Below are 23,793 nucleotides of genomic sequence, written 5' to 3'. Positions count from 1 at the left end.
GATAATGCGCCTCGAGGAGCAGCACGCAGAGCTGCACCGACAACGGAAATACTAATAGTAGCAGTAGTAGTAGTAGGCGTACTAGCGCGCCTCGAGGAGCAGCACGGAGAGGTGCAGCACCGCCGCCGGCGCCGTCTCGACAGCCAACTGCTCGCGGTATCCCGCGCGCGCGCGGTCGAGCGCCGCGCGCTCTCGCTTCTTGTCAAGCCGCGGGCTCTGGTCGCCGAGCGCGCCGTCCATCGCCCACATCGCCTCCAGAAACGCGTCCGCGCCGGACCCCTTGGCGCCGACGGCCGCCTCTGCGCTGGCCGCCGCCTCCGCCGCCGCCGCCGAACAGCGGGCGGCCGAGAGCAGCTCCTTGCGGCTCGCCACGCCGCCCTCCTCGCCGAGCTCCTCGGCACGCGCGGCGTCGAGGCCGCGGTGGAGCGCCTCGCACTGCAGCAGCGCCGTCAGCCAGTCGGCGCACGGACCCTTGAGCGTCGCCCGCTCGAGCGCCTAGCCCCACCACCCACCAGCTTTATATGGGGAGATATGGGGAGATGCGGGGAGATGCGGGGGAGATACGCGAGATGCGGCGAGACACGGAAGCGAGAGGGAGAGAACTGTACCGCGGCTGCGCCTCGCCTGCACCTCGGCTGTACCTCGGCTGTACCTCGGCTGTATCTCGGCTAGATCTCGCCTCCCCGTCTTTGGCAGCGACGCCCTCGGAGCAGCGCACCGCCGGCAGCGCGCGGCATGCGAGCTGCGCAGTGGTCGCTGCGTGCGCCAGCCGCTCCTGCGCCGCCTGCACCGCCCGCCGCCGCTCAGCGCCTCCTCCACGCCCGCCTCGGCGGCGGAGACGAGGGCGGGGGACATGTAGCAGCTGTCCAGCTGCACGCCTGCGGTAATGAGGGGGGGGGGAGGGGGAGGAGTTGGTCGGGGGACGGACGGGCGACACGCAGGTATCGCTGCTGCTTCGAGGTGGAGGTGTAGGTGTGTATAGCCACCGGCTGACTACTCTACCGTCTCTCGACCGAGTGGTGTGTACGAGTGTGCAGCTGTCCAGCTGCACGCCTCCCGGGTGCTCTGCGGCGAGGTGCGCGCGCGGGTCACGCACCTGCGGCACGAGGAGGGCGGTGAGTGCCCCTAGCCAAGAGACCACCGAGGTATCGCCGAGGTATCGCCGAGGTATCGCCGAGGTATCGCCGAGGTATCGCCGAGGTATCGCCGAGGTATCGCCGAGGTATCGCCGAGGTATCGCCGAGGTATCGCCGAAAGATCGCCGAGAGATAGCCGAGAGATAGCCGAGATACGGCCGAGGAGACGGCGACTCCGCACCCCCATCCTAGCCAGCGCCGCGTACCTACGTGCTGAGTACGCCAACCTCGGGGCGGGAGATATGGGGAGATATGGGGAGATATGGGCAGCCTACGTGCTGAGTACGCCAGCCTCGGGGCGGGAGGACGGTCTTGTGCAGCGTCTTCAGAGCTCCGCGTGAATGCAACGGACAGGAAGACAGTGAATACAGCTGAAGACGGATGAAGACAGCGGAGTACGTGTCCTCCCGAGCGCTGGTTGGGAGACAAGAATCCGTATTCCGCTTCTAGCGCCGCGTACTCCACGACGCCGTTCTGCTCATACCTAAGGTAGGGACCAACTCGCTCTTAGCTACACGGACTCAGGGACGACGCAGACACGACCGCGCCGCTCTCTTCGCGCGCCTCGCGCCCACCGCCGCCGCCTGCGCCAGCCGGTGCACCGCCGGCGTAAACGAGGTCTTCGCCTGCAGCGTGCCAGCCAGCCGGCCGGCGGCGTGCAAGCCTCCCACCGCCTCGTAGAAGAGGGCCTCGTTGAAGCCGTGCGCCTGGGCACGCGCGTGGGTGGGTGGGTGGGTGGGTGGGTGGGGGGGTGGGTGTGTGCGTGTGTGTGTGTGTGTGTGTGTGTGTGTGTGTGTGTGTGTGTGGGTCGGTGGTTGGCTGGGTGGCTGGGTGGGGGGGAGAGGCGCTCACTAGCTAGGGAAATGTGAGATGTTGTGGAGGTGTCTGAGAATGGGTCGGCGAGGTGTCAGCGAGGTGTCTGGGGACATGTCTGGGGAAGTGTCTTTTGCGCGCCTTGAGCAGCGCGGGGAGCGAGGCGGGCCCGTGAAGCGCGGAGAGGACGCCGCGCACGCGCGCCAGGTGCCGAGCGACGTAGCTGGCGGTGAAGAGACTTCCGCCTAAGGTAAGGTGAGGTACGGTAAGGTGAGGTAAACTTCTCCACACACACGAGGCGGTGGGGCAAGGGCCAGGCTAGTCCCTCGCGTCTCCACGTCTAGACGACAGGAGCCCCGCGGCATTAAAGTGCAAGGCCCGGGAAACAGTGAAGACCGCGGAACGCAGTCGAGTGCAGTGGAGTGCAGCGGAAGGCCTGCTCCCTTCAAAGCCGGCTGGAGTGCGTGCACCACACACGAGGAGGAGTGTTTCCGCTTCTAGCGGCTTCCGCCCGACAGCTTTGCGTGGATGAGAGCGCCGATCCGCGACTCCACCACCTGATATCCCCCGAGATCAGCCGATCTCAGCCGAGATGGACCGAGATTGCATCTCGCGCGCGGGAGATGCCCCACCGACGTCACAAAGTCGGTCGAGAGGGCGTGAGCGACTGCGACCTCGGCGAGGGTGAGCCGGCCGACGCCGCGGAGCGCGGTGTCGATCTCCTCGGCCAGGCTGTCGAGGTAGTACTCCGTCAGCACCTCCCCGCCCACGCGCTGCAGGCCGTCGCGGCCGGCGGCCAGCAGCTGCGTCACGGCGCGCTCGATGTGAGGGAGGTCGACGTTGAGGAGGGCGGGCAGGTCGGCGACGTTGACGCGGCCGCCGTGCGAGAGGATCTCGTCCCCCACCTCGCGCAGCAGCTGCTCCGGCGTCAGGTACTCCTTGCCGTTGGTCGTGAAGAGCACGTCGACCAGCCGCAGCTGCGAGAGCGTGCTCACAATCTCGACGATGTTGGGCTCCGAGAGCTTGAAGGCAGTCGGCGCCTCCTGCACGCGCGCCAGCTCGGCCTGCAGCGCGAGAATCTCGTCCATGGCGGCGTGGTCGACGGACCCTGTCGCGTCCTCGACGCCACGCAGGCAGCTATCGAGGCTCCACCGAGGCAAATGCCCGGCTCGGTGCGCCCCAAAAAGAAATCGGATGCGCCCTGTTGGCTCTTCCCAACATACCCGAGGGTTTATATACGGGGAGGGTGAACTAAACGGAGGGTGACGTAACGTCGTTCGGCGCACAGTCGCAGCCGAGTATTTACACATGCATTTGCAGCATCTCCACACCGCGATCCTCGCTTCGCTCTTTCTGTCGGCAGACAGCTTCTCGTCGCACCCGCCTCTCCTTGGAGTGCAGTCGCACTCCCTCTCAACACACTGCGCCCGCTCATCCGGCCCTGATGCGCACGGCGGCTGCATCGGCGAGTACGGTGAGTGCCTCAACAGGCAGGACCAGGGCCACAACATAACTTGTATCGGCACAGCTGATGATGGCGCCGTCTGGAGCTGGGGCGATAGAAGCTTTGGCAAGAACTGGGCCACGGCGACGAGCAGAACCAGCTGCTGCCGAAGAAGGTCGAGGCCTTTGCTGGGCGGCGCGTCGTCGCCGTGTCGGCTGGAGGCAGCTACAGCCTCGCCCTCACCGCCGACGACGCACGCCGTCTGGAGCTGGGGCAGGGGCGAACACGGCTGCCTAGGTCACGGCGAGGACCTTTCGAACCAGCTGCTGCCCAAGAAGATTGAGGCATGAGGGGCTCCCCTTCTTCTTGCGCTGTGCTCTTTGGTTTTGAGTGCTGTACGAACAACCCTACCCGCAACCGGAGCCCGAACCCAGTTGTCGAAACAGGGCGGAAGAGGCGGAGGAGGCGGCTGCGAGGAGCGTGGCGCGCGATGCCCAGCGAAGAGAACTCTGCCTCGAAGAACTGGGAGCGGTATGTGGGCATCCTCGTGGGGCAGGGGCGAACCATCTTTGGCGCAGCCGTGCTGCCCATCGCGCCCGACCAACCGACGCTCCGCAAGTGCGCCCACCACGCACATGAGCCCGACACGCCCACGCTCTGTCGGCAACACCGGCTGCGCTGGCAAGGCGGGCTAGGGAGCGCCGTGTGACGCGCGACGGCGCGCCCTCAGGTCTGCGATCCTGGCGCAAAAGGGCATCTCGATGCGCGTGCCCGAGGTGACGGCGCTGGTCGAGGCGGTGATGGCGGGGCGCGTACACCAGGACTATGTCCAGGCGCACAGCCACACTGCCAGACTGCCACACTGTCGCACCGTCCCGCCCACCCACCACTGCCCACCCTGCCCACCCACACTGCCCACCCACACTGCCCGCACAGCCACACTGCACACCTCACGATGCACAGCACGCGCTGGGCACACCCACACTGCCCACACCACCGCCTTGCTTCCGGCCACCAGTACCTCATATCTCCCCATATCTCTCCCCATCTCTCCCCATATCTTGCGTCAGGCTGGCCACCAGTACCTCATATCTCCCCATATCTCTCCCCATCCCTCCCCATATCTTGCTTCAGGCTGCCGGCCACCAGTACCTCATCACCACGGTCGACGAGATTCGCCGAGATTCGCCGAGATTCGCCGAGACTCGCCGAGACTCGCCGAGATTCGCCGAGCCCACCGCGGTCAACGAGCTCCTCCTCCTGTGGCCGCTCAATGCACCAGTCAGCTCACGACTCGGGATCCGCGCAATGAATGCATCGTAAACTAGGTCAACGAGTCCTCCTTCTACGGCCGCTGCACCTCCACCGCCACCGCCGCGGGCATGTCTCACACCGTCGAGGCGCCCCCCCCGTGCCTCGTGCCCCATCGATTGAGTGTCGGCGGGCACCCTTTAGGCATCCTCCTCCTCAAGATGGGTTCTTCTCCTTCTTCTTATTGTCATTAGGCATTATTATCATTATTAGGCATCATCCTGCTCAAGATGGGCCCCTTCCTCGTCCTGGCCGTCTACACGGAGCCGACCTGCGCAACGGAGGCGACACACACACACACACACACACACACACACACACACACACACACACACACACACACACACACACACACACACACACACACACACACACACACACACACACACACACACACACACACACACACACACACACACAAACACACACACACACTGGGCCTTGCACTTTTAATCCCGTGGGGCTCCTGTCGTCCAGACGTGGAGACTCGAGGGTTGCCCCCCCTTGCCCCACCACCATCCTTGTGTGTGTGGAGAAGTGTACCTTACCTTACTTACCTTAGGCCATCCCCTACGTCCACCGCTCCGTCGACGACCTCGCCGCCGCCATGTCGATGCAGCCGCCCGGTGTGTGAGGAGAGCGCGGGCGTGCGTGAGGCGTCTTTGTAGGGCTACGGTAGAGGTAAGTAGTAAGGTACTTTCTGGGTATTTTTTTCTCGCTCCACACACAAAGTGGTGGCTGGTGGCAGGTGGGGTGCACACAAGTGGGGGCGACCCGCCCGACCCTCGCACACACACACACCGCTCACCCACGCGCACCGGGCCTTGCACTTTAAATGCCGTGGGGCTCCTGTCGTTAGACGTGGAGACGCGAGGGTTGCCCCCCCTTGCCCCACCACCTTGTGTGTGTGGAGAAGTTTACCTTTACCTTACCTTACGACCCTCGCATCTCCACGCAGGACCCCCGGACACCCGGAGACGGGCGCGGCAGGTGAGCCCCCCAGCCCCGCCACACCGCACATTGGGCCAGGTGCCAATTTTTCAAAATCTGCAGGCGCGGAGCGCCTGCGAAAATGGTGAAGAAATTTGCAGTCGGGCCTGATTTTCATCAAGATCTTTCAAATTTGCGGTGTGGAGTTGGGGAGTGGGTTAGGTTAGGGTTATTATAGGGTTAGAGGGTTAGGGTTAGGGTTAGAGTTAGGGTTAGGGTCAGGGTTAGTCTTGTTGTGTCTGTATATGCCAGCGTTGCAGGGTTCTGCGCTGGGATCTGGCCCCACAGCGCCGACGACTAAGACTCAGCCCCGCACGCTGACCTACTATTGACATTCAGAGAGAGACGTTCCAAAGTTCCCAGGAGATTTTCCCGTTTGACACAGGATCGCGAAAACGTTCACACAGATGGTTCGCCTTCCTATCAATCAAGCAATGGTTGTAGGTGCGTGCTGGGAGGGCGGAGTGGCTCGGACGCTAAGATGAAATAGTCTTACTTAGTCAATAGGTTGATGAGAGAGATTTTAGAAAAACAACAACAAGAAATCACGACTCTCACAGTGATTTCGGCTCGGCAGCTTGTCAGCCCTCAGCCGAAGCTGGGGCCGGTCCCGTAGCCGAGAGAGCCCGCGCCGATGAGTTCGACGCGGTCGGGGGGGGGCCTGCGGAGAGGCCAGCGAGGTGGCGATCGCTGTACTTCATGGCGCCCTCAAAGTGGGGCTGGCTGACTCGCCAGAGGTCGATACTCTGGACGACCCATAGGATGCCACGAATGCCTAGGGGCCAGCCACGCCACGCGCGGCCACGCGCATCGCACGAGCCAACCGCCGCGCCCGAAGCACAGCAGCGAGGTCAGCTTCGTAAACAACGCCGAGGGGGCAAAGCTGAATCTCGCCGGGCATGCCACAGCGGCCGCGGGCGAGCGGGGCGTGTGCGCGCCACGCGCCGCCGCTTCGGCCGGATCACACGAGCCCCTCCCCCGCGGATCGTTGCAGGAGAGCGGGTCGGCGTTAAGATGCTCGGTGAGAAGATGCTCTCGGTCCTCGCCAAAAGTTTGTCTGACTCGGCGTCCGGCCCCGGGCGTCGGGCCGTGGCGGCGACAGCAGGCGTGCTCCAGCGCCGCCCCGAGCGTGCGCGCGCACGCGCAGCGGCGGCGCCTCCGCACCACCCGAGCCGCCGCCCGGCCGAGCGAGGAGCAGGGAGACGAGCAGGGACATGCTGATTCGGCAATCAGAGAGTCTTTTTTTCTAGGTTGATTGACATGCATGTGTGTGTGTGTGTGTGGCTGGATGACTGAGAACTCGGGCGGGCGTGGGAAGAAAGACTCGGGAGCTCCAGCCATGAGCGTGGCGCTCTTGCGTCTTGGGAAGAGGTTGCGGCAGACTACCATCCTGGGGAAGGTGCCCGTTTTTATTTTATTTATCGATATCCGCGTCGAGCAGTCGAGCAGATCTCTCACTCGCCACGGGGACACGACCCCCACACCCCGTGTCCGTGTCCCCGTCAAAAAATTGTTCCAGTCTTAGCCAGCAAAAGGGAGCACACACGACTTAGCAAGTCCGCACTAGCGATTGCCACTCGCCTAACCATGCCTTGTCACAAGTGCTCTCCCAATCGCGTACAGGCACACACACTCCGCCTGTTCTCACCCAAACACTCTATCACACCCTCCTAATGCGGCAACTGAGCCCGCAAGGGTGGGTCACTAAGGGGGAGGTTACGTTGGTTGATATGTTGTGTTGTGGCGTAAAGCTGTGCAGCGGCGCAGCGAGCCCTGCCGCGGCTAGTCGTCGAGACTGGTCGGTGGGTGGTGCCTGTAACAGCTGAGGCAGGGAGACTGGCCTGTGAGTAGCGCAGCCGCGCGGTCGCCCGAGGAGTTGGGATGATAGGTGGAGAGACAGGTGCGACCGTACCTGGGTATGGCGCAGGCTGGTGGCTAGGGTTAGCTGGGCGCGCACGGCGAGTCCAGTCACATTGCCGCCCCGCAACAGCGATGTGAGTGGTCTCTCAGTGCGCGCTCTGCGTCCCTAGAACGTGGCGTGGCGTTGATGCTGAAGCGATAAAATGGTACTATATCAGGCAGTGAAGCATTAGTCGTCAATTCTGCAAGCCGGCTTGCAAAGCCGTTCGGAGCGCCTGATTCGAGCGAGTGGAGGCAGGTTCGAGACCTGGTGGGGGGGTTTGGGGGGGTCGCCCGTCGCCCATCGGACCATCAAGGGATCCATCAAATCCATCGAATCTGTCGACATCTGTCGACAGCTGGCGCGGCTCACGCCGGCCGCTGCGCCAGAATTTTTTTTGTGCTGAGCACAGGGTTGGTTGTGCCGGGCCGCCCCCGCGAGAGAAACTCGTCAGTAAAACTCTCGGGCGGCCCGGCTGTCTGAGGCTGGCACGCAATGGCAAAAGCCCGCGGCTCGTCGCCAAGGAGTTACGAAGTTTTTATGTCCGTGTCCCCGTCATAGCGGCGAGGCGCGGGACCGTCTGTGGACTGTGGCGAAGTGGGTCGCGTCCTTAGATTTCCTCAACTCAGCCACACCCTCTCACTGCCGGTACCGCTCTACCTCTCTAGCTCGCTCACTCACGGAACGCGCGGCGCGGGCGGCGCGGCGAGCGGGGTGAGTCCGAGCGGCCGCGCGAGCGCGAGCGGCGGCGGCGGTCTCGGTCGCGCGACTGGGATCGGCGGCGGCCCTCGCCGCCGCGCTCCCGGTCGTACTCGAAGCGGCCGCCGTAGAGTTCCGCGTGGCGGTCCGAGTGACGGTCGTCGTAGCGACCGCGGCGCCGGCTCTCGTAGTCTCGCTCGAGGTCGGCCTCGCGCGCGGGACGGCCGTCGTGCCTGCCGCCGCCGCCGTAGCGGTCGGCGGGGCGCTCCGCGTGTCGCTCCTCGTGGCTCTCGCGCCGCCCGCTGTCGTACCGCCCAGCAGTCACCTCGGAGCGGTGCCAGCTCCCCTCTGGCGTCATGGACATGCCCTCGCGCGGGTGGTCGCCGTTCCACGCGGCGGGGTGGCACGCGAGGTCTCGCAGCGCCGCCAGCACCGGGTGGGGAGGCTTGGGCGCCGCTCCTCGCTGCGGCCGTTCGCCCGACGGGTTGACGCGCAACGCCCGGTCTCCGAAGCGTAGGCCGTCGAAGAGCGCGATCGCGTAGAGGGCCGACGCCTCGTCCGCGTAGTCGGCGAACCCGATGCCGCGGTGCCCCTCGCCGGAGAGGTCCTTGGGCAGCCGCGCCTCGCCCACGAGCGGTCCTGCCTGCACGAGGAGCTCTGTCAGCAGCTCGGCCGTTGCCGCCGCCGGGAGGTTGCCGATGAAGACGCCCGTGGTCGGCTCGGCGGCGGGCGCGGGCGCGGGCTCGGCGGCGGGAGCGGGAGGGAGGGAGGGCGCGCCGAGGAATCGCGGGGGCGACATGTGTGTAAAAAACAAATCTTACCCAGTGGTCTTCGCCCGGAGCTGCTTCTTGGCGATGGCGGCGAAAAGAGCCACCTTCCCCCTCCACCGACCACCCCCTCCCCCCCCCCGCCCGCAAGGCGCGCGATACACACAAATCTAAACCCGCTGCCACCCGCACCGCGCACGCACCAGGGTTGTCAGGGCTCTCTTGCTCGTAGCCCGATACCGCGATCATCCGGCCCGCTGGTGCGCTTCTATCGCTCCCTGGCCCTGGATGTCCGCACTCCAAAGACCGTGCACTCTCCAAAAAAGTGCCCCTCTGCTTAGCCCCCGCTCGGCCCCTGCCCCTGTCTTCGTCCGCATACCGAGTTACCGCAATCTGTGTTGGAGTGTCCAGTCCGAACGCAACCTGCTGTTTTATTAATGGCTGTTCTTCACCTTCGATACATACATACAGCGGCCCTTGGCACCTCGGCGCTCCGGTGCTCTGGGGGACGGGAACCTGAGCAGTAAACCGCGCAATGAGGCCGCGCCGGCGCCCGCCCGGCCTCTACGTTGTACAAAGCGCCTGCGCCGGCCGCTCACATGACGGAGCACGGCACGAACTCAACCTCGAGTTTGATGATGCCCTTGCCCGAGACGCAGCAGCGGCACATTCCGACGCCAAAGATGTCTGGCACGTCGTCGTCGTCCTCCCACTCTTCCGCGAGGTGGATGCAGGTGACGGTGCCTACGGCATGGGCACGCCCACGACATGTCATGGGCCGCGTCCCCGACATGTCCGCCACGAAGGTGCGAGGTGCGGCGCCGTGTTTTCGGTTGGGGCCGATGGCGACGCCGAGGCCGGTGAAGAAGGGGTCAAAGGCGACGGGCAGCTTGTCCTCGTCGAGCAGCAGCTCGGCGATCACCTGCTCGCACCGCCCGCCGTGTAACAGGCGCCGCTCACAGCCCGAGGCGGAGCCAGCAGCAGCTCGGCGGTCGCCGCAGTCGCGTTGGCGACAACGTCCCGCATCTCGTCCATCTGGTCGGTCCTGCCCCCGCGGCCGAGGCAGTGCAGGTACGGCTTCTCGCCGAGTCTCTCGTCCGGCTCCTCCTCGACATAGCCCAGCCGCGCCACCTTCTTCATCGCCTCGCCTGTCAGCTCCCCCCGAGGCGTGATTTCTTTTCTATTCTTCGGCGTAGTCCTTCCTCATCGCCTCGCCTGTCAGCTCGCCAGAGATGGCAGCAAAGGGCGGCACCGCTTGCCTCGCTCTCAGCCGTGCGGCGGCCGCCGGCGGCAAGCCTACGGTGACAGGAAGGGCTCGCGGAGCTCTCCCCCCACCCCTGCGATGAGCCTCCGCTGCTCTGCGGTGAGCGCGCGCCGGGCGTCGTGTCGGCGTAGCCTTGCGGGTCGGCGCGCGCGGCGTTGTACTGGTAAAAGATCTCGTGGCGCAGCGCCTCAATAAACTCCTCCATCTGCAGCCGCTTCTTGCTCAGGTAGTCTGGCCGTGGAGGCGGCCCACCCGGAGCCGGAACATCGCCACGCCCTTGCAGGCAGCTCTTCAGCCGCTCGCACGTCCGCTTGAGGCCCTGCCAGTCGAGCGAGGGCAGCTCGACGCCAAAGTTCTTGCCGCCGCTACTCGAGGGTCCGGCGGTTCCGCCGAAGGAGATCATCGGAGCGGGCCCAGCTTCAGGTGGACCAGCGGCAAGGCGGTGCACCGCGCCTCCGGGCCAAAGTAGGCGCATCGCAAAAAGAATTCATCCAGCGAAATTTGCAGGGCGCACTGGCACTATGGGATAATAAGATGAGATTACCAGACGAGAACGGGGGGAAGGACAGGCGGGCGACATTTGACGACGTCGGGGATCACAATGTGACGACCAAAACGATCTTGGGGGCCAGGCGAGACAAACAACAGGTCGGGGTGCCACATGGGGCACACCACAGGCGTATTCTAGAGGGGGAAAAGAAACGGGGAATGAGGGGCCCCGCCACGAGAAGTGCGTTCTGGGGATGCAGAGCGTGCAAAGCGGCTAGGGATGAGGTCGCAAAAGAGCGACAAAACACAAACAACAATCTCTCTCTCTCTCTCTCTCTCAAAAGAGGCGCGCGAGGCAAGGAGGAGACGCGGGGAAAAGACTGGGACGACTGGAAACAAGAAGACAGTGAGCCACCACAGGCGTCGTTGGCGCACATACTGAGCGGCAGCTGCGCTGGAAATAAGGAAGAGGCGCGTCACTTCATGCGGAAGCTCGATGAACACACAGCGAGGGCGACAGCAAGAGTTCAACGGGAGGCGCCGGACTCAAAAGACACCGCCACATTCCTGAGACGAGCGAGGGCAGCCTCCTTAAAGGCGAAAGGGTCTAGATTTGGGGCGCTCGCCGAAGAGGAGTACGACAAAATAGCACCCGTGATTGCCTGCACGCTACCCGCACTCACGGACTCCATACCCGAAAGAAAGAGAAGGGAGCTCGCGGGAGAGGTGACGAGTGAACTACAGGTAGTGGGGAAGGCAGCCTCGATTGCCATACAGACATGGGTGCGAAACAACGACAAGACCAAGGCACGGGCAGAGGAACGAGAGAAGAATATAGGGTGGATAAAGCGCCTGTTCACGGCATGGAGGGTGAGCCACACCGAACGTACCGAGCGAAGGGCCGAGCGGAAGGAGGACGGGGAAGATGACTCAGAGGAGGACGAACCAGTGGAAATTCAGTTGTCAGATGTCACGATGCATCCGAAGGGGACTCCAGCGCCGGCATCATCCGTCGAGGCACGAGTGTTCGAAGAGAGAGTGGACCTGAGCAACAACATGACCTGGAGGCAAATGATCGGAGTGGGAGTCAGAAATGTGGTCCTTGCGCGAGGGGAGCTCGATAGACTCGAGGGGCCAGGATACGCCGCGAGGAGGACGGAGTTGCGCCGAAAGGCGAAAGAAGCCGCGAGAACAAGGGACCGGCAGGCGGCGGCGTCGCAGGACGAGGCAGAAGAGAACGACGCAACAGAGGAGGAAGTGACAAGGGAGAGAACGACGAGAGTGGGACGGCCGCGAGGTGGCATGAAGGTTGCAGCGAGAAGCGGCGAGAGACTGCGAAAAGAGATACGAAGAGGCAGACTCCCCAGGGTGGGCGACGGCTAGCGCATCACACTCTCCTCTCCTTAAAATCCCTGTGTGGTGGCGGCGTGCCGTTCTCCCATCCCTCCCTTGGGTTGTGTGTTTTCTTTCTTTCTTTCTTTACTGGCACTAATTGTGTCAGTGTGCCTGTGGTAGGAGAGACTGCCAGCGACAAGCTGGAGGCAGGTCGCTAGACTGAGATGAGACCGCCAGTGGATGTGGGAGTCCACCGCGCACCGCGCTGCGAGCCTGTCGTGTCCCTTGTCAGGAGCAGGAGAGCCAAACAAAACAACGTGCGGGAGAGCCCCACCTGTCCCCCTGATCGTCCTTCCAAAATCCTGCTCGTGCAGGTGGGGACCCTGTCCTCGTCCCATCCCTCGTTTGGCGTGTCTGTTTTCTTTCTTTTTTCTTTTACTGGCACTAACGCAGGTACACCACGGGAGCCGCCTAAGCGACTCCTGCGAGGGAAAAGAATTTTAGAACAAAAGTTGGGCGCACGACACGATTCACGGCTAGCGCATCACACAGTAATTCCGAGAAAATCCTTAACAAGCTGCGGTATTTTCATGTGAATTCTTTTTCTTCGTGGAGGTAAAATTCTTTTCCTGGCGATGTCCAATTTGTCGCGCCGCCGCTCGCGCCGCCTCGCCTCGGCCTCCGCCACCGCTCCCTCGCCAGCCACGCCGCCGCCCATAAGCCTCCTCGAGCTCCCCACGGAGCTCCTCGCGCGCGCCCTCTCTCGCTGCGACCCCGCCGACATCGCTCGCGCCGCGGCCGTCTCGCTCCTCTTCCACGCCTCGCTAGCGGTAGAGGGCATCCGCTTATGGGCGCGAGAGCGCGGCTGCCGGCGCAGCCAGAGGGCGAGAGCTGCGCCGTGCGATGGCTGTGCTATTCGGCGCTGCTGTGCGAGGCCAACCCGCCGGCGAGGGCGGCGGCAGATCGTCAGCACAGCCTCTTCATCGACGGCGAGGGGCGGCTCTCGACGTGCGGCTCAGCGCCGTCTTATAATCCCGAGTTGCTCGGGCACGGCGAGGGCGTGACGCGGCTCAGCACGCCGACCCTCCTCCCGTCGGCGCTGGGCGGCGAGCGCGCCGTGAGCGTGTCGGCTGCAGCGCAGCACAGCCTCGCCCTCGCCGCTGATGGCTGTGTCTGGAGCTGGGGCGAAGGACATGCTGGCAAGCTGGGCCACGGCGACCAGCAGTTCCAGCTGCTGCCTAAGAAGATCGAGGCCTTCGCAGGGCGGCGCGTCGCCGTTGTGTCGGCTGGATTCGCGCACAGCCTCGCCCTTTCCACCGACGGCGCCGTCTGGAGCTGGGGCGGTGGAGTCTTTGGCAAGCTGGGCCACGGCGACGAGGAGCGGCAGCTTCAGCCAAAGAAGGTCGAGGCCTTGGCGGGCCAGCGCGTCATCGCCGTGTCGGCTGGAGGCATGCACAGCCTCGCCATCACCGCCGACGGCTCTGTCTGGAGCTGGGGCCGTGGAAGCCAGCATGGCCACGGCGACGAGCAGCACCAGCAGCTGCTGCCGAAGAAGGTCGAGGCCTTTGCTGAGCAGCACGTCGTCGCTGTGTCGGCTGGAGATTTCCACAGCCTCACCCTCACTGCCGACGGCAGTGTCTGGAGCTGGGGCGGAGGAGTGAACGGCCAGTTGGGCCACGGCGACGAGCAGAACCAGCTGCTGCCACAAAAGGTCGAGGCATTGGCGGGGCAGCGCGTTGTCGTTGTGTCGGCTGGACTCGCGCACAGCCTCGCCATCACCGCCGACGGCGCCGTCTGGAGCTGGGGCAGTGGACTCTTTGGCAAACTGGGCCACGGCGACGAGCAGGACCAGCTGCTGCCCACGAAGGTCGAGGCCTTTGTGGGGCGGCGCGTCATCGCTGTGTCGGCTGGAGGCATGCACAGCCTCACCCTCACCGCCGACGGGGCTGTCTTTGCCTGGGGCAAGGGCGAGGACGGCTGCCTAGGCCACGGAGAGGACCTGTCGAACCAGCTGCTGCCCAAGAAGGTTGAGGCGTGGCCTGCATCCTCTTGACTCTCAGACCATCGCCCGGCGGTTACAGAAGCGAGAAGGCGGGCCGCGGCGCGGCGCGCACAGGAAACGGGCGCTGAGTAGGAGAGAATGCACCCACATGTACAAGCTTCTGTGAGGATTGGGGTATTGGGGGTTGTCATAAGTGTGAGCGGAGCACTTGGAGCAGTTGGAGTGCAGTTTTTTTCTCACTTGGAGCCCATTATTAGATTTTTTTCTGCCGGCTCTGCGATCTGGGGCTTCCCCATTTCTTTTTTTCCTTTCTTTTTGGGGGCCCTGTGGGCACCCTACGCAACCAACCCCGCCGGCAGCGCGAGCTACCGGCCACATTGAGCGGTTCGTCCGCGTCGCGCACTCGTCCCAACCGGGGGCCGCAGACTCGTTCTGCGCGCCAACGGCTGGTAAGGTAAGGTAAGGTAAACGTCTCCACACACACAAAGTGGTGGGGCAAGGGGGGGCGACCCTCGCATCTCCACGCCCGGGACACGGGCAGGAGCCCCACGGCATTCAAAGTGCAAGCACCGGCCCGGTGCCGTGGGTGAGCAACCTGCACCCCACTCCCTCCCTCCCAGACACAACCCGCACACAATCCCCACAGCGTGGTCGTCTACGTGTTCAGAAACACCAAGCAGCGAGGCGAGGGTGAAGGGGTAAGGGGCTGTGTGGGGCAGAATCTTCATCCGGCTTATCTGTGACTACTCCATCTAGCCTGGGGGGTCGCAGGAGGGGGGGGCAGAAGGTGTTCCCGGGCATTCACACTATATTCCTCTGAGATAATACTATATTTCGCCGCCACCGCGGCGCGCGCGCTTAGGCCGCATCAATTTTGCCTCGCCGGAACGGCTCGTAGAGCTCGCTAGCGAGCCAGTCCCGGGCAACCTTCGTCGCCACGGAGCCCATAGGGACCGTGGCGTACACCATGTCGCCGAACCCGCTTCCCCCCTCGGGAGGGAGCGAGTAGGCGACCTGAATCTTGGACCCGGTGGGCAGGGGATGCGCGCCGCCTGCGCCGCAGCCTCCAGGCCCTCCATCACGAACATGGCGTTCTCGCGCAGCTGCGCGTACGGGTAGCCCGCACGCTCGGCCTCGCTCGCAGCCGCCGCCGCCGCAGCCTTCTCCGCCTTGTTCTTCTTCTGCCGGGCCTTTTTGGCCCTGCGAGCCGCGGCCCGCGCCGCCTGCACAGACTCGCGGTCGCCCGCGGCCTTCTCGTGCTTCAGGTGCGTCGACCTCGATGGTCGCGTAGCCAGGCCTTATCAGCCTGACCTGCGACGCACCTGCGAGCCTTGCGACCATCACCGCGTCTTGCAGTTGCGCGCGATCGTAGCTATTCCAGGGTCCGCTGCGCATCCCCGGCGGCACGACGGTGGCCGGCGCTTGCGCACCAGCCCCGTCCGCCATGGAGAACGGCGCGCCATGGAGAACGGCGGGCCCGATGGCGTGGGAGCCTGCGACGCTGTGTTGCCCTTGAGCTAGTCCTTCCCCGGTCGCCTAGCCTCTGCGCTGTCTGGCGAACGCCTGTATGCCATGCGCAGCAGCAGTCTGCTGCAGCCCCAATACATAGGTTTTTTAATGACCATCATTACTGCCGGGGGCACGAGCCGCCACAGCGCCGGTAGAGCCGTATGTGGCCGTGCAAGATTAAGTGCCACTCAGTGAAATGGAACTAGCTACTCTCTGTTGATGACAAGACTTGTCTACTCGCTGGAGCCGAGCAGGAGGGCCCAGCGCACAACCCCTTTGCAACTCAGGGTCCAAACCCCGTATGTACGGCCGCATGGAGTACATGGACATGGCATCCGCCCCTCGCCGCGCCGAAGCCCCCGCGAGGCTGAGCGGGCCACACTCTACTCTTTGCCCGGCTCGGCCTGCCTTCCGGCCCTCCCTAGCATCCCCGCGTCGAGCAGCGCGCACTGGCAGTCGCACCCGGCAACCGGGCAGACGGTGTGGCGCGCGAACCACTGCTCCACATGCAGCGCGTGCCCGCCGTGCCGGCAGCTCTGGCACCAGACCATCCACCGGCCCAGACCTGAGCTCGGCGCGGTGCCATCCGCGTCCTCCGCTGCCGCGGGCAGTGGCGCGGCCGAGCCCGCCTCGGGCAGGTCGGCGGGGTTCGGGCAGCCGAGGTGGCCGAGGCAGAGCGCGCACCTCGGCAGCGCCTTCTTGCAGGCCGGGCACGCAGACGCGCGCGCCGCTAGCCGCGCCGCCGCCGGGCCCGGTGCAATTCCGCCGCCGCGCTTCGGGGCGGCGCGGGCGGCCTGCCCGCCTCCCGTCTGGAGCGACGCGTTGCAAAACGCACAACGCGCGAACACCTGGCTCGCCGGCTCTCCGACCCTCCGCTCGCCTGCTCACGGGACGGACACGCGTGAACAGCGCCCTGGACGTGGCTTGGCCGGCCCTCGGCGGGCGCGTCGGCTCGCCCTCGGCGCTGCGCGCGCGCGCGGCGGCAATGTCGAGCCGGCAGCGGGCGTGGTAGAGCTGCCACCGGTTGAGCATTCGTCGGTACGTGTCGAGCCAGTGGCGCGGCAGCGGGAGGGAGAGGACGCCCTTCGGCGCGGAGAGCAGCAGCGCCGCGGCGGTCTGCACGTCCGAGCTGCGGTCGATGTACGACTGGAGCAGCGGGAACGCGTGCTCGCCCAGCCCACAGAAGCAGAGCCCGCCCAGCCAGCCGCGTGCCTGTTCACAACCCCCGCGTGCGGCGTGAGCCCGCCTCGTTTTCTTGTTTTGAGCCCGCCGAGCCCGCCACGCGCCTCGGAGCGGGCGGCGGCCGAGGCGAAGAGCGTGCCGAGCCTACGGCGAATCGCCGATTGCATCAGGGTTCTGGCGAGTCCAGCACAAGCAATCTTGCCGTGTCTAGTCGACCACCACACCCCACTGCTAACAGCTGCCATCATTTGCAACCGCCACCTGCCGCCACCTGCTGTCACCATTGCCGCCGCCATTGCGCGCCGCCTTTCCACCACTACTGCCGCCACTCGTGTCCACCGTTGACACCACTGCGACTCCTCTCGGGTGCTAATTGGAGTCGGAGCTCGTTTTCACGGGTCTCCACATCTAGGGCGCGTCGCCTCTCGTCGGAGAGAAAACGGCAGGCAAAGGCGGTCGAGTCTGCTAGTGAGAGCGCCGCCTCGCCGCCGCCGCCGCCCTCGCCGCCGCCGCCGCCGCCGCCACCCTCGCCGCCGCCCTCGACACGCGCCCCGCTTGCTCCCGCGCCCGCACCTCTGCTCGAAGCGCCACGAGAGGCCTCGGCGGATAGGCCGGCGGGCGAAGAAACGGGGAGAGGGGCGGAGAGGGCAGTGGCGACGGCGGCAGTGGCGGCAGCGGTGGCTGGAGCGGCTGGAGCGGCGCCAGCCAGGGGCGGGTCCGCAAACAGCGCGTCGAGCAGCTCGCCGAGACCGTCGAGGCCGCCGGCGGGCGTCTCGCGCGGCTCTTGCTCGGCCTCGGTGCAGAGACAGAGGGTGGCGAGCAGCAGGCGCAAGTGCGGCGAGGCGACGCGGCGGGCGGTCGACTGCACCGTCGCGGACCAGAGCACGGATCGCGTCTGGAAGCCCGCCAGCACCTGGTAACTCAGGGTAGGCGAGCATTGAGGGTTGAGAGTGGGCCGGAGAGACCGCAGCAAGTCTTGGCGAAGGAATGAATCTCCCCACATCTCCCCACATCTCCCCACATCTCCCCATATCGCGCCTAGGAATAGATCGCGAGTCATTGACTTTCGACGAGCGGGGTGGTGCGCGGCATGACGGCGAGCGCGCCATCGCGATCATCCTCAGGTCGACGGCCCGGCGGGGTGGCAAGCCCGGGTGGGCGCCGCCCCGCTCCAGCGCCTTGAGAGGCAAGGCAAGGTCCAGTTCTCCACACACACAAGGTAGAGGGGGAAGGGGGGGCGACCCTCGCGTCTCCACGTCTAGACGCAGACAGCAGCCCCACGGCATTCAGAGTGCAAGGCCCGGTGCGCGTGGGCGAGCGGGGTGTGTGTGTGTGTCGTGTGTGTCTCTCTGTGCGTGTGCGCGTGCGTGCGTGCGTGGGCCTTGACGGCGCGCTCGAGCTCGCGGTACGACTCGCACGCGCCGGCGTGGAAGAGGGCGACGAGCGCCGCCCGCTCGAACTGCAGCGCCGCCTCGTACGCGGTGAGCGCCTCCTCCAGCGCCTGCAAGAAAGGCTCCGGGAAACGTCTCGGACATTGTCCAGGGAGCAAGATGTGCGCGGGCGCCTCCTCCGGCGCCTCGGGGTCGCGCATCACCGGCCAGCCGCAGCAGCGCAGGATGGCGTTGCGCGCGGAGGACTCGAAACGGAGCAGCGAGGAGGAGCACTCGGCGGCCACCGCGGGGGCGCTGTCCGCGAGCAACTGCGCGAACCCGCACAGCAGCGGCGGCGCGCCCGGCACCGACGCCTGCGACGCCGCGGAGTGGACGAACCGCCACGCCTCGTAGAGCTCTCGCCGCTCCCTCGGCGAAGTGACGGCCGCGGCGGCGCCTCGCTCCTCGAAGAGCCGCAGCGCGCTCTGCGCGTCGAGGCCGTACCCCGCCTATGCATGGAGAGCGACGCGCCACTCATCAACAGCTAACAGCTCCGCTCTGCGTCGAGGCCGTGCCCCGCCTCAGCGCGCCACCGCATCGCATCGAGCACATCCGCGGCGAAACAGTCCCCGCCGTCCCCGCCTCCCCCGCCGCCCCCGCCACCCCCGCCGCCCCGCCCGAACGGCAGCCCGCGCAGCCGGCCGCCGCGTGCCGCCGGGCGACGCGTCGCGCCAAAGGCGAGCATGCCGGAGGGGAGGGCGACGAGGAGCGAGCCGCGAGGCGACCACGAGAGCGGCGAGAGGGAGGAGAGGCGCACCTGCTCGCAGCAGGCCATTCATGAATATTGAGTAATGCACTCGTTCGTTGACACTGACTCAAGTTGGACACTCCAGCTGGCAGGCCCCTCACATCTCCCCCTCTCTCCCCATCTCTCCCCATCTCTCAAGCTGGCGCGCCTCTCGCAGCAGGCCGTCGGGGGCGGCGCGGCGAACGAGGACCAGCAGCCTGGCGTGCCTACGTGCTAAGTACGCCAACCTCGGGGCGGGAAGGGCGGGTCGTCTGGGGGGAGATATGGGGGAGATATGGGGGAGATATGGGGGAGATATGGGGGAGATATGGGGAGATATGGGGGAAGGGCGATCGCCTGCAGAGCCAGAGCACCGCGTGAGTACGAGGGGCTGCGACGACAAGGGAGTGCGGCGGAGGACGGCCAAACACAAGCGGAGTCCGTGCGCCCTCTCGACGCGCCGGGTGGGGTGCGAGAATGTTACAGACCGCGCACTCCGCATCTACCCTCGCGTGCTCGGTCGGGTGGATATCTCCCCATATCTCCCCATATCTCCCCATATCTCCGCATCTATCCTCGCGTGCTCGGTCGGGTGGAGATATGGGGGAGATATGGGGAGATATGGGGAGATATGGGGAGATATGGGGAGATAGCATCTACCCTCGCGTGCTGGGTCGGGTGGATATCTCCCCATATCTCCCCATATCTCCCCATATCTCCGCATCTACCCTCGCGTGCTCGGTCGGGTGGAGATATGGGGGAGATATGGGGAGATATGGGGAGATATGGGGAGATATGGGGAGATCGCATCTACCCTCGCGTGCTCGGTCGGGTGGAAGGCGAACGTGGCGAGGGGCGCCTCGGGCTCGTACAGCTGCAGGCAGTGCGGCGCGTCGGAGGCGGAGAGGGCGAGCGTCGCGGCGGAGGGGAGGCTGTAGTCGGCGACGGCGGCGGCGCGCTCGGCGGCGGACGGGCGCTGCCACGTGTCGGCGCTCGGGGTGAGCTGCGCGGGCAGCAGCAGAGGGGGCAGCGGCCCGGCGGCGTCGAGGTGGACCTATTCACAGCTCGAGGTGTGAAGGGTCGCTGCTCACATCAGAGGGGGGCAGCGGCCCGGCGGCGGCGACGTGCACCGCCGCCGCCGGCTGCGCGGGCGACGCCGGCGGTGCCTTCGGCGGCGCCTTTGGCGGGAGATATGGGGAGATATGCGGAGAAATGCCGGTGCCTTTGGCGGGAGATAGGGGGAGATATGGCGGGAGGTATGGGGAGATACGGGGAGATGCGGCGGTGCCTTTGGCGGGAGCGCGTGCGCCAGCTCCTGCTCCCGCGCCACCGCCGCCGGCGGCTGCGGCGGCTGCGACGCGGCGGGCGGCGGCGGCGGCGCGGGCTGCTGCTGCTGCTGCTGCTGCTGCAGCTGCTGCCGCTTGGTGAGAAGCATCTGGTCGATGTCCCAGAGGCAGAGTCCGGCGGCGCCCTCGCAGATCGTCCCGACGAGCCCGCGCTGCGTCGCGCACCAGCCAACCTGGAGGAGGCCTCGGCTCTGCGCCGCCCGCCCGCCCGCCCGCCCGCTGCTCGCCGCGTCGGCGGCAGAGAGGGTGAAGAGTGGAGAGCCGTGCGCAAGCCGGCGCAGGTCCCACCTGTTGCGGGAGAGTGCGGGAGATTGCGGGAGATTGCGGGAGATTGCGGGAGATCGCGGCCGGCGCAGGTCCCACCCCTTGACGAGGCCGGTGGGCGTATCGGACGCGTCGGAGAAGGTGAGAAGGCGGTGCGGGTCGAAGCTGTCGAACACGACGCCGTACACGGCCTGTGGGGAGATATGGGGAGATATGGGGAGGTGCGGGGAGGTGCGGGGATCTCCCCAGATCTCGCCTTTTGGTGCGCGTGGCACGCGAGCTGCTCGTCGCGCGCCCGCGCGTCAAAGAGGCGGAGCCAGCGGAAGGACGTGCCGACGAGCAGCGAATGCGGCGAGAGCGGCAGCCACGAGGCGGCGACAGCGGCCTCGGAGTTGGCGAGCGGCGCAAACGCGTGCGCCTGTTGCGGGAGGCTGGGGGAGGTCGCGGGCGGTTGCGGCAGAGGGTGCGGCAGGCCGCGGGAGATTGCGCGAGATTGCCGAAGGGACTGTCCGCACAGCGGAAGCGGTCGATATGTCGTACCCGATGGAGTGGGAGCCGCCGCCGCCGCCGCTAACGCCGCCGCCCGCCGCGCCGCCCGCCGCGCCGCCCGCCGCGCCGCCGCGGCTGGCCCGCGGGCTTCCCGAGCGGCACGACTCGCCGACGCCGCCGCACGGCCACGCACCGGCCGCGCCTCCGCCTATGAATTCACAGCTCCATCACTCCTCGGTGATGCTGACGCCGCCGCACGGCCACGCACCGGCCGCGCCTCCGCCGCCGCCGCCTCCGCCTCCGCCGCCGCCTCCGCCGCCACCGCCGCCTCCGCCTCCCTGCGGCGTGCGGCTGAGTGCCGGCTCAAAGGCGGTTGCGTCGCGCTCCACGTCCCACACGAGCACGCCTGTTCACCGCTGCAGGTGTGAAGAGACGCTGTTCACAGCTGCTCTCTGAACACGTCCCACACGAGCACGCCTGTTCACAGCTGCAGGTGTGAAGAGACGCTGTTCACAGCTGCTCTCTGAACACGTCCCACACGAGCACGCCGTAGTCGCGCCGGTCGCGATCGAGCCCGGCGGCGATGAGCTGTGGAAACGCGGGGTTCCAGGCGAGAGAAAAGCAGACGCGCTGCTGGCGAGGCACAAACTCGCGCACCTAGAGCGTTGCGGCCACTCCCCGACTCAGAGTCGCTGAGCACGCACCGCTGCTGCCGAGGCAAGACACACACACGCCGCGCACCTATTCGGCAGCGAGTTAGCCGGCGAGTCACGGCCGACTAGCGGAGACGCCGTCTCGAGCGCTGCCGCCCGAGGCGACACGCGGGCGCACCGGCGGCGCCTCCGCCGCCGCGGCGCTGCGCGGCGTGCACTCGTGCAGAACCATCCGGCCGGTGGCGGTGCCGATGGCGATCGTGAGAGGCTGGTCGGCCCGAGGGCTCCAAGTGGCGCAGGTGAGCTGCGAGACGTCGCTCACAGACGAGACAGGGCGCACGCTCTGCTCGCTCCGACGCGGCGCGAGGCTCTCCAGGCCGACGCTGTCGTCTGCAGGCGCGCCTGCGGACAGGCGGGCGGCGACTTCTGCTGGCGCGAGGCGGTGCAGGAGCGAGGGGCGCTGTGGGCGATGAGCGCGGCTGGGCGTGCGGCGAGGGTGGTCGCAAGGGGGTGGGAGGCGCGAGCAGTGATTGCGTGACCGCGGACCGTCAAACTCGACCTCGTCTCCGGCCGCAGGCCCGTGCTGGAAGGCGTAGATGGAGAGCTTGTCGGAGGTTCCGATGGCGAACTGTCCCGCCGCGTGCGGCGACCACAGGAGCGTGGGCTTCTGCTCGCGCGAAGACCTCATGGCTTCGAAGGCAGCGGCGCGCAACACACCGCGGGCCGGGCGTGCTCAAGCCGTGCCTCGGAGTCAAGAGAGAGGCGTTCGGCGGCGGCTTCTCGAGAGCGCACCGACGCCGGCGAGGGCGAATAAAGAATTCTAACACTAGTGTGTGTGTGTGAGTGTGTGAGTGTCACACACACACTCACACTCACTCACTCCCTTAAAGAGTAATGATCCGTCGTGGAGCGATGTGCTCGACCGATTCATTGAATACAGCAGGGAAGTAAACGGGGTGTGCACAAGCGCACCCAACATGACAGAACACACGCTTTCACAGCACGCTGGCACTCCCTAGGAGAGAGAGAGAGAAGCTATTCATGGAGGCAACCGATGCGAGTCGACTGGTGTGTGTCGTCGTGGTTTCGTATCAAGAATTCTCTCTCTCACTCCCTAGGGTGGGCGACGGCTAGCGCATCACACACCTCTCCTTAAAATCCCTGTGTGGTGGCGGCGTGCCGTCCTCCCATCCCTCCCTTGGCTTGTCTGTTTTCTTTCTTTCTTTTACGCTGGCATCCCTTGAGCCTTGTCAGGACGAGCAGCAGAGCCCCACCTGTGCCCCTGATCGTCCTTCCAAAATCCTGTTCGTGCAGGTGTGGACCCTGTCCTCCTCCCATAAATAAAATAAATAAAACGGACACACCAAACAAGGGGTGGGAGAAGGACAGGGTCCCCACCTGCGCGAGCAGGATCTTGTAAGGACGATCAGGGACACAGGGGAACGGGAGCGGGGAGCGCATCGCGACACGGAGGGGGGCTGGGCAGGGTTCACCCACACACGACAGGGTCCCAGGGATTCCCCTCTCGTATAGGACAAAGTTGCACCCGGCGGCACGGGGGCAGGCGCGGGCCTCCTACTGGTTGCGCTCTCCTAGTTCTCCTGCTACTGACAAAAGGGACAGCGACAGGTTCGCAGCACGGTGGACTCCCTATTCCACTGGCAATCTCTCTCGACTAGCGACCTTCCTCCGGCATCTCACTGGCAGTCTCTCACTATCACGGGCACACTGACAGAGGGAGGCGGCCAAGGCTCACGCCGAGGGTGGCAGAGGCGGTGATAGGAGTCTCCCACTCTGTGGGCTTCGCTAGTGGTGCGGCCTACGCGTGTCCTCGCCCTTGCGGTCTTGAGAGGGAAGGGGAAGGGGCTGTGTGTCTGTGTATGTGTGTGTGTGTGCATGTACATGTATGTTGTGTGTGTGGGGGGGGGGGGGGTAGCCGTCACTTTCCTGCCTCGAAAGGGCGGGGCTGTCCCGGAAAGTGAGAAACGCCGGGCAGCGTGGCGCACAACTGAACCCTCCCATACGTGTTTGTTTCGGCCTCCT

The 23,793-nt window shown here is 65.7% G+C and overlaps 4 protein-coding genes across 4 annotated transcripts; all 4 read right to left on the bottom strand.

Annotated features, from left to right (window-relative positions):
* Nucleotides 1-81: 81 nt before the first annotated feature.
* EMIHUDRAFT_234696 (hypothetical protein) lies at nt 82-3,037 on the bottom strand (the record flags this gene model as incomplete). Its single annotated transcript, XM_005781090.1, has 5 exons — nt 82-279; nt 373-495; nt 719-784; nt 1,712-1,825; nt 2,582-3,037. 5 exons carry the CDS (start codon nt 3,035-3,037, stop codon nt 82-84), a joined length of 957 nt encoding a protein of 318 aa, XP_005781147.1.
* A 5,230-nt stretch (nt 3,038-8,267) lies between these two features.
* EMIHUDRAFT_114111 (hypothetical protein) lies at nt 8,268-9,092 on the bottom strand (the record flags this gene model as incomplete). The annotated part of the gene is made up of 1 exon (XM_005781089.1): nt 8,268-9,092. One exon carries the CDS (start codon nt 9,090-9,092, stop codon nt 8,268-8,270), a length of 825 nt encoding a protein of 274 aa, XP_005781146.1.
* A 397-nt stretch (nt 9,093-9,489) lies between these two features.
* On the bottom strand, nt 9,490-10,719 carry EMIHUDRAFT_456943 (hypothetical protein). Its single transcript, XM_005781088.1, has 5 exons — nt 10,436-10,719; nt 10,283-10,356; nt 10,057-10,215; nt 9,883-9,982; nt 9,490-9,804 (listed from the first exon to the last, which is right to left on the bottom strand). Exons 1-5 carry the CDS (start codon nt 10,527-10,529, stop codon nt 9,656-9,658), a joined length of 576 nt encoding a protein of 191 aa, XP_005781145.1. The 5' UTR covers nt 10,530-10,719; the 3' UTR covers nt 9,490-9,655.
* Nucleotides 10,720-15,008: 4,289 nt separating this feature from the next.
* Nucleotides 15,009-22,438, bottom strand: EMIHUDRAFT_114109 (hypothetical protein; the record flags this gene model as incomplete). Its single annotated transcript, XM_005781087.1, has 17 exons — nt 15,009-15,202; nt 15,277-15,425; nt 16,110-16,539; nt 17,415-17,754; nt 17,906-18,019; nt 18,229-18,342; nt 18,436-18,720; nt 18,822-19,028; nt 19,813-20,052; nt 20,090-20,176; nt 20,329-20,632; nt 20,708-20,799; nt 21,124-21,305; nt 21,366-21,503; nt 21,802-21,838; nt 21,929-22,152; nt 22,297-22,438. The coding sequence occupies 17 exons, from the start codon at nt 22,436-22,438 to the stop codon at nt 15,009-15,011; spliced, it is 3,279 nt and encodes a 1,092-aa protein (XP_005781144.1).
* Nucleotides 22,439-23,793: the final 1,355 nt, after the last annotated feature.

This window comes from Emiliania huxleyi (assembly GCF_000372725.1).
Source record: "Emiliania huxleyi CCMP1516 chromosome Unknown EMIHUscaffold_207, whole genome shotgun sequence".
Classification (NCBI taxonomy): Eukaryota; Haptophyta; order Isochrysidales; family Noelaerhabdaceae; genus Emiliania; species Emiliania huxleyi.
This window is presented reverse-complemented; position numbering and strand designations above follow the sequence as displayed.